The sequence below is a fragment of the Penaeus vannamei genome, chromosome 36, assembly GCF_042767895.1.
Source record: "Penaeus vannamei isolate JL-2024 chromosome 36, ASM4276789v1, whole genome shotgun sequence".
Taxonomy (NCBI): Eukaryota; Metazoa; Arthropoda; class Malacostraca; order Decapoda; family Penaeidae; genus Penaeus; species Penaeus vannamei.
Genome location: NC_091584.1, coordinates 2,587,831 through 2,600,330, shown reverse-complemented (window position 1 = coordinate 2,600,330; position 12,500 = coordinate 2,587,831). Strand labels below are relative to the sequence as shown.

At 35.5% G+C, this 12,500-nt stretch overlaps 2 protein-coding genes across 4 annotated transcripts in view; one reads left to right on the top strand and one right to left on the bottom strand.

The window, feature by feature from the left end:
• LOC113830093 (uncharacterized) overlaps positions 1-106 on the top strand; it is a 10,456-nt gene extending 10,350 nt beyond the window's left edge. Inside the window, exon 3 of the mRNA XM_027383283.2 lies at positions 1-106. This exon is cut by the window's left edge and continues 1,970 nt beyond it. The gene's annotated coding sequence lies outside the window, so the exon portion shown is untranslated.
• An 842-nt stretch (positions 107-948) lies between these two features.
• LOC113814828 (hemicentin-1) overlaps positions 949-12,500 on the bottom strand; it is a 234,971-nt gene continuing 223,419 nt past the window's right edge. For 2 of the 3 annotated variants that reach the window (XM_070114397.1, XM_070114398.1), the window contains 9 exons: positions 12,169-12,300; positions 9,148-9,276; positions 8,072-8,194; positions 7,419-7,592; positions 5,834-5,953; positions 3,653-3,779; positions 2,882-3,078; positions 2,389-2,470; positions 949-1,817 (listed from right to left, as the gene is read on the bottom strand). In XM_070114397.1, the coding sequence (XP_069970498.1) occupies positions 1,718-1,817; positions 2,389-2,470; positions 2,882-3,078; positions 3,653-3,779; positions 5,834-5,953; positions 7,419-7,592; positions 8,072-8,194; positions 9,148-9,276; positions 12,169-12,300 (1,184 nt within the window). In that variant the 3' untranslated portion in view covers positions 949-1,717. The remainder of the gene's footprint in view (positions 1,818-2,388; positions 2,471-2,881; positions 3,079-3,652; positions 3,780-5,833; positions 5,954-7,418; positions 7,593-8,071; positions 8,195-9,147; positions 9,277-12,168; positions 12,301-12,500) is intronic. The other variant, XM_070114399.1, reaches the window with a different exon arrangement.

Below are 12,500 nucleotides of genomic sequence, written 5' to 3'. Positions count from 1 at the left end.
GCGGGGTTTACAAAAAATACCAATATTGTTGTATATTCTCCTTTTCAAAAGAAAAGTTCTGAAAATCACGAACGAGACTGTAGCAAGTAAAATTTTTATACATTTCTATACGTACTATTAATATCCTAAGATTTAGCAATTAATTTAAGCTCATCAATGGTTAAACATCCCCTAATATGGATGTTTTTTTTCTGGATTCTAAAAAAAATATATGTTTCACTGTCTGACTCTGACGGAAGTACAAGCACACTAGATGCAGAGCTGGATGCAGGATTTTTAAAAGAATCCCGTAACCCTTTTACAGATAAAAAGAACCACAACGACAATATGAAAATAAATTGGACGTAACATTTCTTTCCTATTGTGGCTGTGTTTCCTTACATCCTTATATACACGTCACTGTTTGAATATGTTCTTTGTCAAGATTTGCAACATATGAATATGGTATAACAATGCCGCAGAACAAAGAGGTTAAGGGCGGGGGTAAAGTGGTACAAAATTCATGCTTCTCCATATTTTTTTTTCTCATGTTGGTAAATCAGTCTTCCTCCCGGCCTTGACTTTGTGTATCCATCAGTCTATACCTACCGTCTTGGGTGTATTTGTTTTTGTTTTTGTTTTTTAATCTATATGTAGATCTGTACAAATCTGTCTAAGTGCATTTTTGTATGCGTGCTTGTCGATCTATCAGTGTATTTTCAGTATCAATAAGTTTTTATCATTTCATATTTTTGTATATATCTCTCGCTCTACTTGTTTATCAAAAAGCATAAAAGCATAAAAGATTAACCCGTAAATAAGGAAAAGGACTTTGGATTTGGATTCCGAGAACTTTTTCCAAGAACCCAAGGACTTTTTCAAAGGCGTTTCCTCATCGTCACACTTTCTCAAAGAATTCCACTCTTTATTTCCTTCTTTTCTTTGGGGATGACAAAAATAAACTCTTGCTTTTTATTTTTAGAACTTTCTTTATTAGAAAATGTAGTTAACATGAATGCAATTCACATTAAGATAGGGGGGACAAGTACAATACAGTGACAGGGCAATGACAAATACTGCATTGTCAGTAAAGATTCGCTGAAGATTTAAAAACAACGTTTCGAAACGTTTTCTGTGGATTTTTTTTTACAGTAAATAGGATTATACAAGAGATAGCTCCATACCCTGGAATGTTAGAGGGGAATACTGTCAATCTCTTAATCTAGTAAAAGAAACAAAAACACTTTTTATACACATTTATATAAAACCGCATGCAGTACCCTGTTAGAGTTTTTTCCTGCGTGACAAACCGGTCTGAATCACATACTTAATTTCTCGGGTTTTGTAGATGTGAAAATGGGCATTATAAGCTACTAAATCAACCCAAATACGTTTTTAATTGGTTAAAAATTCACTTAATTTCTCATTCTCCTATCAAAGTAAATACCGAATACATGTTGAATATCGCTGGCATTACGTATATCATTAAATACCTCGAGAGAACACTATTTAGGCAACCCGAGCCTCGACCTCAAAACACCCGAATGCAACCTCTAACAAGCAGTCACAGGATACTGCAATACGAAAAGAAAAAAAAAAAAAGAACTTTAGGACACACTAAAATAAATACTAGCCATAAGTCTCATCTCTATCATTACTGAAGAGAAATAAAAAAGAAAGTGTCAGGTTATTAGTACTACTGCTAACTATTGTTAAGTATTACACTGCAGCGCTTTGCTTAGTATGGGTATTGTGAAATGTGAAGGAAGATGATGAATCTGGTTGAGTATTTGATGAAGTGTTCAACCTCATCGTAAGACACCGCCTCCACAACCATCCTGGAATGTCAGAAGAAATTTCAGTAATATTTCAGCAATATAATGAAATTCGGTAATATAAAATTCAGTAATAATCAGAAACTTACATGCACTTCAACATATAGTAGAAATACATATACAATAATAATGACCATGATAATAATGATAATAATGATAACAATGATAATAATAACAACAATAATAGTGATAATACTAAGAAAAATAATGGTAATAATAATGATGAGGCAGATAATAATAATGATAACAGTAATAATAATAATAATTTCGAGTTTGGTGTAAAGGGTTCTTTTGATTTCAGTCAAATTACAGCTGTCTATTTATTATGCTTCTAAATCACTCCCTGTATGCAAGGAATGGCCGGGGTTACCATCCACTGGCAATACGGGATTTCAACGCGGGATTTCAACGCAAAATTGCAAGATGAAGAAGCTACCACTGCACCACACTCCACACTAACTGTTATGACGTTATGATATAGCCATACTGATTATAGGGGCTATGGCTACACACTGAATATTTTTATATTTTTGTACTTTGGGCTTCTCATACCTTCTGGATAAGGGATACTGACCTGTACTCTCGACCTGCCGCAAGAGGATCCAGCGTACTCAGTATACCTTTGCCACCCTCAAGGCGAATTCTGAAGGCGACACCTGTGGATAATAGTTATTTATACTGATCAGGAAAACCTGGAAACATTATGATAATCAATGTTTATTACAGGAGCAAAGCCTACAACTTGCATGCACTTTAACTTGCAATACAGAAATACATATGTAATAATGATGATAATATATAATGATGATGCTGGCGATGATGATGAATAGGATATGATGATGATGATGCTGACGATGATGATGATGATGAAGAGGATATGTTGATGATGATAATGATGCTGACGATGATGATGAAGGATATGTTGATGATGATGAAGAGGATATGTTGATGATGATGATGCCGATGACGATGATGCCAACAATGACGACGACGGCGACAATAATGACGATTATAAAAAAGTAAATAACCATCCAACTCATTCCCACTCGTCACCCCGACCCCCATACCTGTTTCGTTCTCGATAATACTGAACAGCGTCTGCGGGACGAGGCTCCCATGCTGATCGTAGGCCATGAGACGCACGAGGTCCTGGTAGGCCTGTATTCCAGCTGGGAGCGAGGCCGTCTTGAATGCCAGGATGTGGGCATACGTCACACCGGGAGGGCAGTTGTTCTTACCCCATCGGCAGTCCAGGATGCACGACCTGTAAATACGGGAATTGGGGATTCGGGTTAATGCTTTCTTTGCTTCGAATGAATGCTTTCTTTGATTGGAATGAATGCTTTCTTTGATTTGAATTAATGCTTTCCTTGCTTCGAATTAATGCTTTCTTTGCTTCGAATTAATGCTTTCTTTGCTTCGAATCAATGCTTTCTTTGCTTCGAATCAATGCTTTCTTTGCTTAGAGTCTATGCTTTCTTTGCTTCGAATGAATGCTTTCTTTGCTTCGAATTAATGCTTTCTTTGCTTCGAATCAATGCTTTCTTTGCTTCGAATTAATGCTTTCTTTGCTTCGAATTAATGCTTTCTTTGCTTCGAATCAATGCTTTCTTTGCTTCAAATCTTTGCTTTCTTCGCTTGGAATCATGTTTCGAACATGAAGCCAAGCGAACTCTTCGTCGAATCACGATTACGAGTCCAAACACAACCTCATATTTCCACAGTCTCACAACCTATGCCGAACAAAATTATCCAAATACGAAATCAGTATAACCCAATCAATAAAACCACAATATTAATCAAATGCAGTTCAAGTCAACATTGAAAAAAGGGCGTACCCGGTAGCTGGGTCCCTCTGGTACTCGGGCGGGCAGGGGGCGGACACGCACTTGTACGAACCCCGAAGATTGAAGCAAAGCTGGTCTCGGCCACACTGCACGTCCTGCTCGCGGCACTCGTTGATATCTGGGGAGAGAACAGGGAGGAAATACTTTACTGTGCTGATGCAATTAAAGTAAAAATAATAATGGATGAAAAAGTCTACCGTCATGATACAACTGTCAGAAGTAAATATATAGATAAATGAATAACAAACTAAAAAAAGTTCCATGAATATATAAATAAACACATTAATATTAATAAAGATACAAGATCAAAAACTCATTCTGGTATAGCTGTTAAAAATTGTTTACTGAGAGATGAAACATTGACAGGGTTCGAAACTGTGATATCATTTTTCAATAAACTTATTTCTTTTGACTTCCCGTACTTCTTTGAATTCTGTACTTACCACTACTAAATTCCACTTATTTCTTAATGATTTATCGCACAGTTTTTTGCAATTGGTACTTATACATCGTTAATTGTTTCACTCATTTCTTCTTAACTTGACGCGCACTTCTGCATTCTCTGTTCATCGTCGAATGTTCTTTCACTTATTTCTGCTCGACACACAGACCGCCCTTGCATTCCCTACTTACTACTAAAAGTCCCGCCACGTATTTCTGTTGGACGTACCGCACCATTTTGCATTTGAACTAACCATTGTAAGTTTTCTCATTAATGCCTTTCTGACGATTCCTGTAAGTTATTCGGTTTGGAATGAGTAGATATTCCGGTTCTTTTTGACGTACCGCAGTTTTGCATTTTGTACTCGGCGTCACAAGGTCTTCTATTTGCATTGAGTTAATATTCCGGATATTTTTTGCTTATACAGTTTTGCAATCGGTTCTTACCGCCGAAAATTCTTCAAACTTATTTCTGTCTGACTTACTGCACCTCTTTTTATTATCTACTTACCATCACAAATTCTTCCATGCATTTCTTATTGACTTACCGCACCTTTTTGTATTTTGTACTTACCATTAGACTTTCTTCTACTTACTTTTTCTTGACTTACGACACTTTGCACTGTGTTCTTACCTTCACAAGGTCTTCTGTTTGCACTGAGACGATACCCAGGTCCTTTTTTAATTACCACACACTTTTATGTTCTGTATCTACCATCAAATAATTCTTCCATTTATTTCTTTTTGACTTGCCACTCACCTTTACATCCTGTACTTACCGCCACAAGTACACCCGACTTACCACACCATTTTACAGCATGCTCTTACATCCCAAGTTCCTATTTACTTACCGCATACATTTGCATTTTGTACTTACCATCAAAAATTCTTTCACATACTTATTTCTGACTTACCGCACCTCTTTGTATCTTCGTACTTACCGTCACAAGTTCACCCGACTTACCGCACAGTTCTTTTTGACACCACACACATATACATTATGCACTTACCTTGATAAATTCTTTCACTCACTTATTTTTCACTTACCGCATACATTAACATGCTATACCTACCATCAAAGATTCTTTCAGTCATTTATTTTTGACTTACCGCATACATTTCCATTTTGTACTTACCATCAAAGATTCATTCACTTACTCATTTTTGACTTACCGCATACATTTCCATTTTGTACTTACCATCAAAAATTCTTTCACTCACTTATTTCTGACTTACCGCATACATTAACATGTACTTACCATCAATGATTCTTTCACTTACTCATATTGGACTTACCGCATACATTTCCATTTTGTACTTACCATCAAAAATTCTTTCACTCACTTATTTCTGACTTACCGCATACATTAACATGTACTTACCATCAATGATTCTTTCACTTACTCATTTTTGACTTACCGCATACATTTCTATTTTGTACTTACCGCATACATTTCCATTTTGTACTTACCTTCAAAAATTCTTTCACTTACTCATTTTTGACTTACTGCATACATTTCCATTTTGTACTTACCATCAAAAATTCTTTCACCTACTTATTTTATACTTACCGCATACATTTCCATTTTGTACTTACCATCAAAGATTCATTCACTTACTCATTTTTGACTTATTGACTTACCGCATACATTTCCATTTTGTACTTACCATCGAAAATTCTTTCACTTACTCATTTTTCACTTACAGCACCTCTTGGCACTCTGCTCTTACCGTCACAAGTTCTTCTGTTTGCATTGAGTCGATACCCCGGTGGACACAAGCACATGAAGCTCCCGATGGTGTTCTCGCACCGGTGCTGACATCTCTCGGGCAGCGTGCACTCGTTGACGTCTGAAAAGCGTTTTTTTGTTTGTTTGTATAAGTTGTCTTTCGATATTCATAAATAACGTTAATGTTATTCTGTCCGATTTTTTTTTTTTTTTTTTTTTTTTTTTTTTTTTTTTTTTGCATTTTAGGAAGTTCGAACACTGACGTCTGAAAAGCGTTTTTTTTATGTCTTTCGAAATTCATTGATAACATTATTGTTATTTTGTACGAGTTTTATTTTTTTTATTTTGCATGTTAGGAAGTTCGAACACTGACGTCTGAAAAGCGCGTTCGTTAGTTTTTAAATTTGTCTTTCGAAATTCATACTTATTCTATCCGATTCTTACTTATTGTTTTGCATGTTAGGGAGTTCGAAGAATGACGTCTGAAAAGCGTTTTTTTGTTGTTGTTGTTTAATTTGTCTTTCGATATTCATAAATAACACTGTTGTTATTTTATACGATTCTTATTTATTGTTTTGCATGTTAAGAAATTCGAACACTAATGGTGAGTAAATGACATGACATGCGTGAAAACTCTTCCATGAGTCAATGAAAAACAATATAGATGATACATTTTCTTTTCATATTAGTATTTCTTTTCATAATTCCATTTGTCGTCCAGTTTTCTCATTAATCTCCAGCGGAGAAGAACGAAAACGGCGCTTAGGTTACGTTTCAACTTTGGCATTATGTTAAAGATTTCAACAGAGCGAAGCAATTAGTCAAAAAGCCATAGTCATTAACCATGTCATTAACATCGTGTCGACCTGCATTTAAACATCCATATTTTACGTTCTTCGTCAATGATTTCAACGTATGGCACTGATTTTTGCATGAGAAAAACCGTAAGTTAAGTTATGCTTAAATCTCAAAAGCAGAGCAGTCGCATTATGGATATTGCTTCGAAGCTGCAAAGTTGCTCGTATAAAAATAATAGTAAAATCCATTGTGCTTAATCTCAATCTCAATCTCAATCTCAATCTCTCTCTCTCTCTCTCTCTCTCTCTCTCTCTCTCTCTCTCTCTCTCTATATATATATATATATATATATATATATATATATATATATATATATATATATATATATATTTTTTTTTTTTTTTTTTTTTTTTTTTTTTTTCTCTCTCTCTCTCTCTCCCCCCTCTCTCTCTTTCTCTCCCTCCCTCTCCCCTCTCTCTCCCCCTCCCACTCCCTCTCCCCCTCCCACTCCCACTCCATCCCTCTCCCCCTCCCTATCCCCCTCCCTCTCCCTTCCCACTCCCTCTTCCCCTCCCCTCCCCCTCCCCCTCCTACTCCCCCTCCCCTTCCCTCTCCCCCTCCCCCTTCTCCCTCCCCCTCCCTTTCCCTCCCACACCCACACCCACACAGCCTCCCCCTTCCCTCTCCCCCTCCCACACCCACACACCCTCCCCCTTCCCTCTCCCCCTCCCTCTCCCACTCCGTTTCCCTCCCCCTCCCTTTCCCTCCCACACCCACACCCACATTACCTCGACACTCATCGTCCTCGAGCGCAAATCCCTCCCGGCAGCTCCTCCGCGTGTAGATGGAGTGCAGGAGCCGTTCCTGGAATTCGGACGTCGGATAGCCCGGTGCGGGTCGAGGTCTCTGGCGCCGCGTCGGGAGGGCCGCCCGACCGCCTTCCTCCTCCAGGTACTGAAGCCCTGCAATGCGGCATTTAGAGCTGACTGTTTCGTCTTTTAATATTTTTTATTTTATTTTTATTTTTATTTTTTTTGGGGGGGGATGTCTTTGAGAGGGGTGGTGGGGGGGGGGAGTATTTCAAAAAGGGTTTATAATCGTCTGTATGAATATTGGGGTTCAAAAACTGATTGACTTTTTTTTTTACATTTCAAAAATACAACAATTAACATTATGACCTCTCGCATATATATGTCATCTCGCTTTTTTTTCAATGAATTTTTTAAAAAGGGCTTCAGTACCATGGAGTAAAGAACCTATTCTCTCTCAAAACCACAACAAACCCATTGAATCTCTCTATCGCAGACTATATAACCTATTCTCTCTCAAAACCACAACAAACCCATTGAATCTCTCTATCGCAGACTATATACAGTATCTTATCCTTCCCGGGAACAAGTCCAGGACGTTTAGGAAACAGAAGGAGCTCGGCATAGCGCACCAACGCAGGACTTCCCGTCTGGCAGCCGCTGTTCCCCGGGGCCGCAAATGCACTCGTAAGTTCCGCGGAGGTTGTGGCACTGGTACTTGCACGGCGGAGGGGTTGCCAGGCACTCATTCACATCTACGCCACATAATCACAGCTTAATATGGTGAGGGTTATGAGGGGGGACTTTAGGAGGTGAAAAGTCTGGTGGTGAGGATAATGAGGGGAGACTTGGGGCTTTAGGAGGTGAAAAGTCTGGTGATGATTATCGTGAGGATAATAAGAAGGGGGGGCTTTATGAGGTGAAAAGGCCGGGGGTGAGCTCAATATCGTGAGGATAATGAGAAGAGACTTGGGACTTTATGAGACGAAATGTTTGAGGATGACGCTAAGGATGAGGATTATTTTATAGAGTTCGTTCTGTTGTGTCTGATGATGGTGAAAATAATTTTTAATTTGTTTTTATTATGATATTTAGTTTTTTCCTCTACATTCTCCCTTGATTTTTTTATTTTAAAAGAATACAACAATAGGGTTTTTTTTTGACTGCATATAAAAATCTGTTGTAAATGAAAAGTGACAAATACTTTTAAAATATGGCAATTTCTATTCAAGGTAGTAGTGTGAGGTATACTTTACTTTATTACTTTATTCAACCGTAAGTTTTTAAAGAAATATCATGCATACTATAGCACTGTAAATTCTCCACCTCCATAACTGATGGCGGATGCTGTTCAAAATGATCAAAATGCCAGGAATGAGACATGCAGCAGTCAATCATTTCTATATAACACCTGTATCCGAAATTCAGAAACATTTTTTATATATAAAAAATGAGAAGACTATGTCATACATAACAGATAATATGCCATATACAACAGAAAGCAGGCTATATATAGCAGCTAATATACCATATACAACCGATATAATAGTATATGTTCTGGAGGGATGCTCTTAATCAATGTCCACTGAATTCTAGGATGCATGAATTCCACAAAGCTTAAGAAATTATATATCTACACATATCTTTTACATCAACATTTTGCAACACCCAAATACTTGCACGTTGCGAAGAGGAAAACCTCACGAACCTAGACAAGGCTGCCCCGGTCCTGAGGAGCTGAACCCCCGTGGGCAAGTGCAGTGGTAAGAACCCCATGTGTTTGAGCAGGTCTGTGTGAAGTGGCATCCTGAGATCTGCTCGGCACATTCGTCTATGTCTGGAAACGGAAAATATATATTCAGGTATATAGCATGATCTGTATCCAGTATATATCATATAGAAATGAATACCTGATATTACTCAAGATCAGTGAACAAGATATGAAAGGAAAATGTTGATCTAATTGATAGCATGATATATAGGTAACTTGTATCATGTAGAAGGGATATTTGATAATGTTCATATTCGAAAGACTAGTCTGGAACTTAAATATCTATAAGCATTTCATATCACGATTTATAAGAAATCTATATCATAAGCAAGAGATAACTCATATTCCTCAAATTCGAAGTACCAATGAACACGATAGAGAACGAAAAATATTAAAAGTATCTTACATAATAATAAATATAAAATGTATTTCATATCATGATATAAAGGTCATCTACATGTAGAAGTGAAACGCCAGAGAACAAAATTTTAATGAGTAAATATTTCCACATCGCAATCATATTTTCTCCCCAAACGTAAAAGCAGTCTAAAAAAACACAACACATCACTTTCTTAAAAATTAAAAACAACACTTAACCTTTATAAAAATAAAAACAAGAACATCACTTTTTTATCTAAAAAAACAACACTTTTTTAAAAATCTAAAAAAACACAACCATTTTTAAAAATCTAAAAAAAATCCCACATACTTTTTTCAAATCTAAAAATCAGCAGATGATCTTCCTCTCGAATCTAATTCCCTTCGACTTGGATCTAAGCTAAAGTCTCTCCTTCACAATTGCTTCCCTTTTTTTTGTTTCCTTCTGAGTGGTCTTTATGCTCTCTTCCTTTTCTTTTTTATCTCGATTTCTGTCTTTTTGCCTTTGTTTTCTGTTCTTTTACGCCATCACTTTTTAAAAATCCCAAAACATAACACATGTTTTTAAAAATCCAAAAAAACTAACACATCACTGTTTAAAAATCCAAAAACCTAACACATCCCTTCTAAAAAATCCAAAAACCTAACACATCCCTTTTAAAAAATCCAAAAACCTAACACATCCCTTCTAAAAAATCCAAAAACCTAACACATCCCTTCTAAAAAATCCAAAAACCTAACACAACCCTTTTTAAAAAACCAAAAACCTAACACATCCCTTTTTAAAAATCCAAAAACCTAACACATCCCTTTTTAAAAATCCAAAAACCTAACACAACCCTTTTTAAAAAACCAAAAACCTAACACAACCCTTTTTAAAAAACCAAAAACCTAACACAACCCTTTTTAAAAAACCAAAAACCTAACACAACCCTTTTTAAAAATCCAAAAACCTAACACAACCCTTTTTAAAAATCCAAAAACCTAACACAACCCTTTTTAAAAATCCAAAAACCTAACACAACCCTTTTTAAAAAACCAAAAACCTAACACAACCCTTTTTAAAAAACCAAAAACCTAACACAACCCTTTTTAAAAAACCAAAAACCTAACACAACCCTTTTTAAAAATCCAAAAACCTAACACAACCCTTTTTAAAAATCCAAAAACCTAACACAACCCTTTTTAAAAAACCAAAAACCTAACACATCCCTTTTTAAAAATCCAAAAACCTAACACAACCCTTTTTAAAAATCCAAAAACCTAACACAACCCTTTTTAAAAAACCAAAAACCTAACACATCCCTTTTTAAAAATCCAAAAACCTAACACATCCCTTCTAAAAAATCCAAAAACCTAACACAACCCTTTTTAAAAATCCAAAAACCTAACACAACCCTTTTTAAAAATCCAAAAACCTAACACAACCCTTTTTAAAAAATCCAAAAACCTAACACATCCCTTTTTAAAAAATCCAAAAACCTAACACATCCCTTTTTAAAAAATCCAAAAACCTAACACATCCCTTTTTAAAAATCCAAAAACCTAACACACCACCTTTTAAAAAATCCAAAAACCTAACACACCACCTTTTAAAAAATCCAAAAACCTAACACACCACCTTTTAAAAAATCCAAAAACCTAACACATCCCTTTTTAAAAATCCAAAAACCTAACACACCACCTTTTAAAAAATCCAAAAACCTAACACATCCCTTTTTAAAAATCCAAAAACCTAACAAGCCACCTTTTAAAATTCCAAAAACCTAACACATCACCATTTTAAAAAATCCAAAATCATTAACACATCACTTTTTAAAAATCCAAAAACATAAACACATCACCATTTTAAAAAATCCAAAAACCTAACACACCACCTTTTTAAAAAATCCAAAAACCTAACACACCACCTTTTTAAAAATCCAAAAACCTAACACACCACCTTTTAAAAATTCCAAAAACCTAACACACTCTTTTAAAAAATCCAAAAACCTAACACACCACCTTTTTAAAAATCCAAAAACCTAACACACCACCTTTAAAAAAATCCAAAAACCTAACACATCCCTTTTTAAAAAATCCAAAAACCTAACACATCAAATTTTAAAAAATCCAAAAACCCAACACATCACTTTTAAAAAATCCAAAAACCTAACACATCCCTTTTTAAAAAATCCAAAAACCTAACACATCCCTTTTTAAAAAATCCAAAAACCTAACACATCATCTTTTTAAAAATCAAAAAACCTAACACACCACCTTTTAAAAAATCCAAAAACCTAACACATCACCTTTTAAAAAATCCAAAAACATAACACATCACTTTCTAGAAATCCCAAAACCTAAACATCACTTTTTAAAAATCCAAAATCATTAACACATCACTTTTTAAATTTTCAAACACATAAAACATCACTTTTTTAAATCCAAAAACCTAGCACATCACCTTTTAAAAATAACATAACACAGAAATTTTTAAAAATTCAAAACCATTAACACATCACTTTTTAAAAATCCAAAAACATAAACACATCACCATTTTAAAAAATCCAAAAACATAACACCTAACACACCACATACCTTTACACGTCCCGTTGTCTGCGTTCGTCAGGCCATTAGGACAGTGTGTTATGCAGATGTAAGACCCTTCTGTGTTCCTACATTCTTGCTCCTCCAGGCAGTCATGTTGATATGTTGCACACTCGTTGATATCTGGGACCAGGAGGGAATTAATGTATAACAACTTCGAGTATTTAGTTACGTTTTATTTTATTTTATGTTTTATTTTAGTTATGTAATATTTTATTTTAGTTATGTAATATTTTATTCTATGTTTTATTTTAGTTATGTAATATTTTGCAATATCATTTACTTATCAACTATGTACAAATTTACTAAATCAACGATTCGTT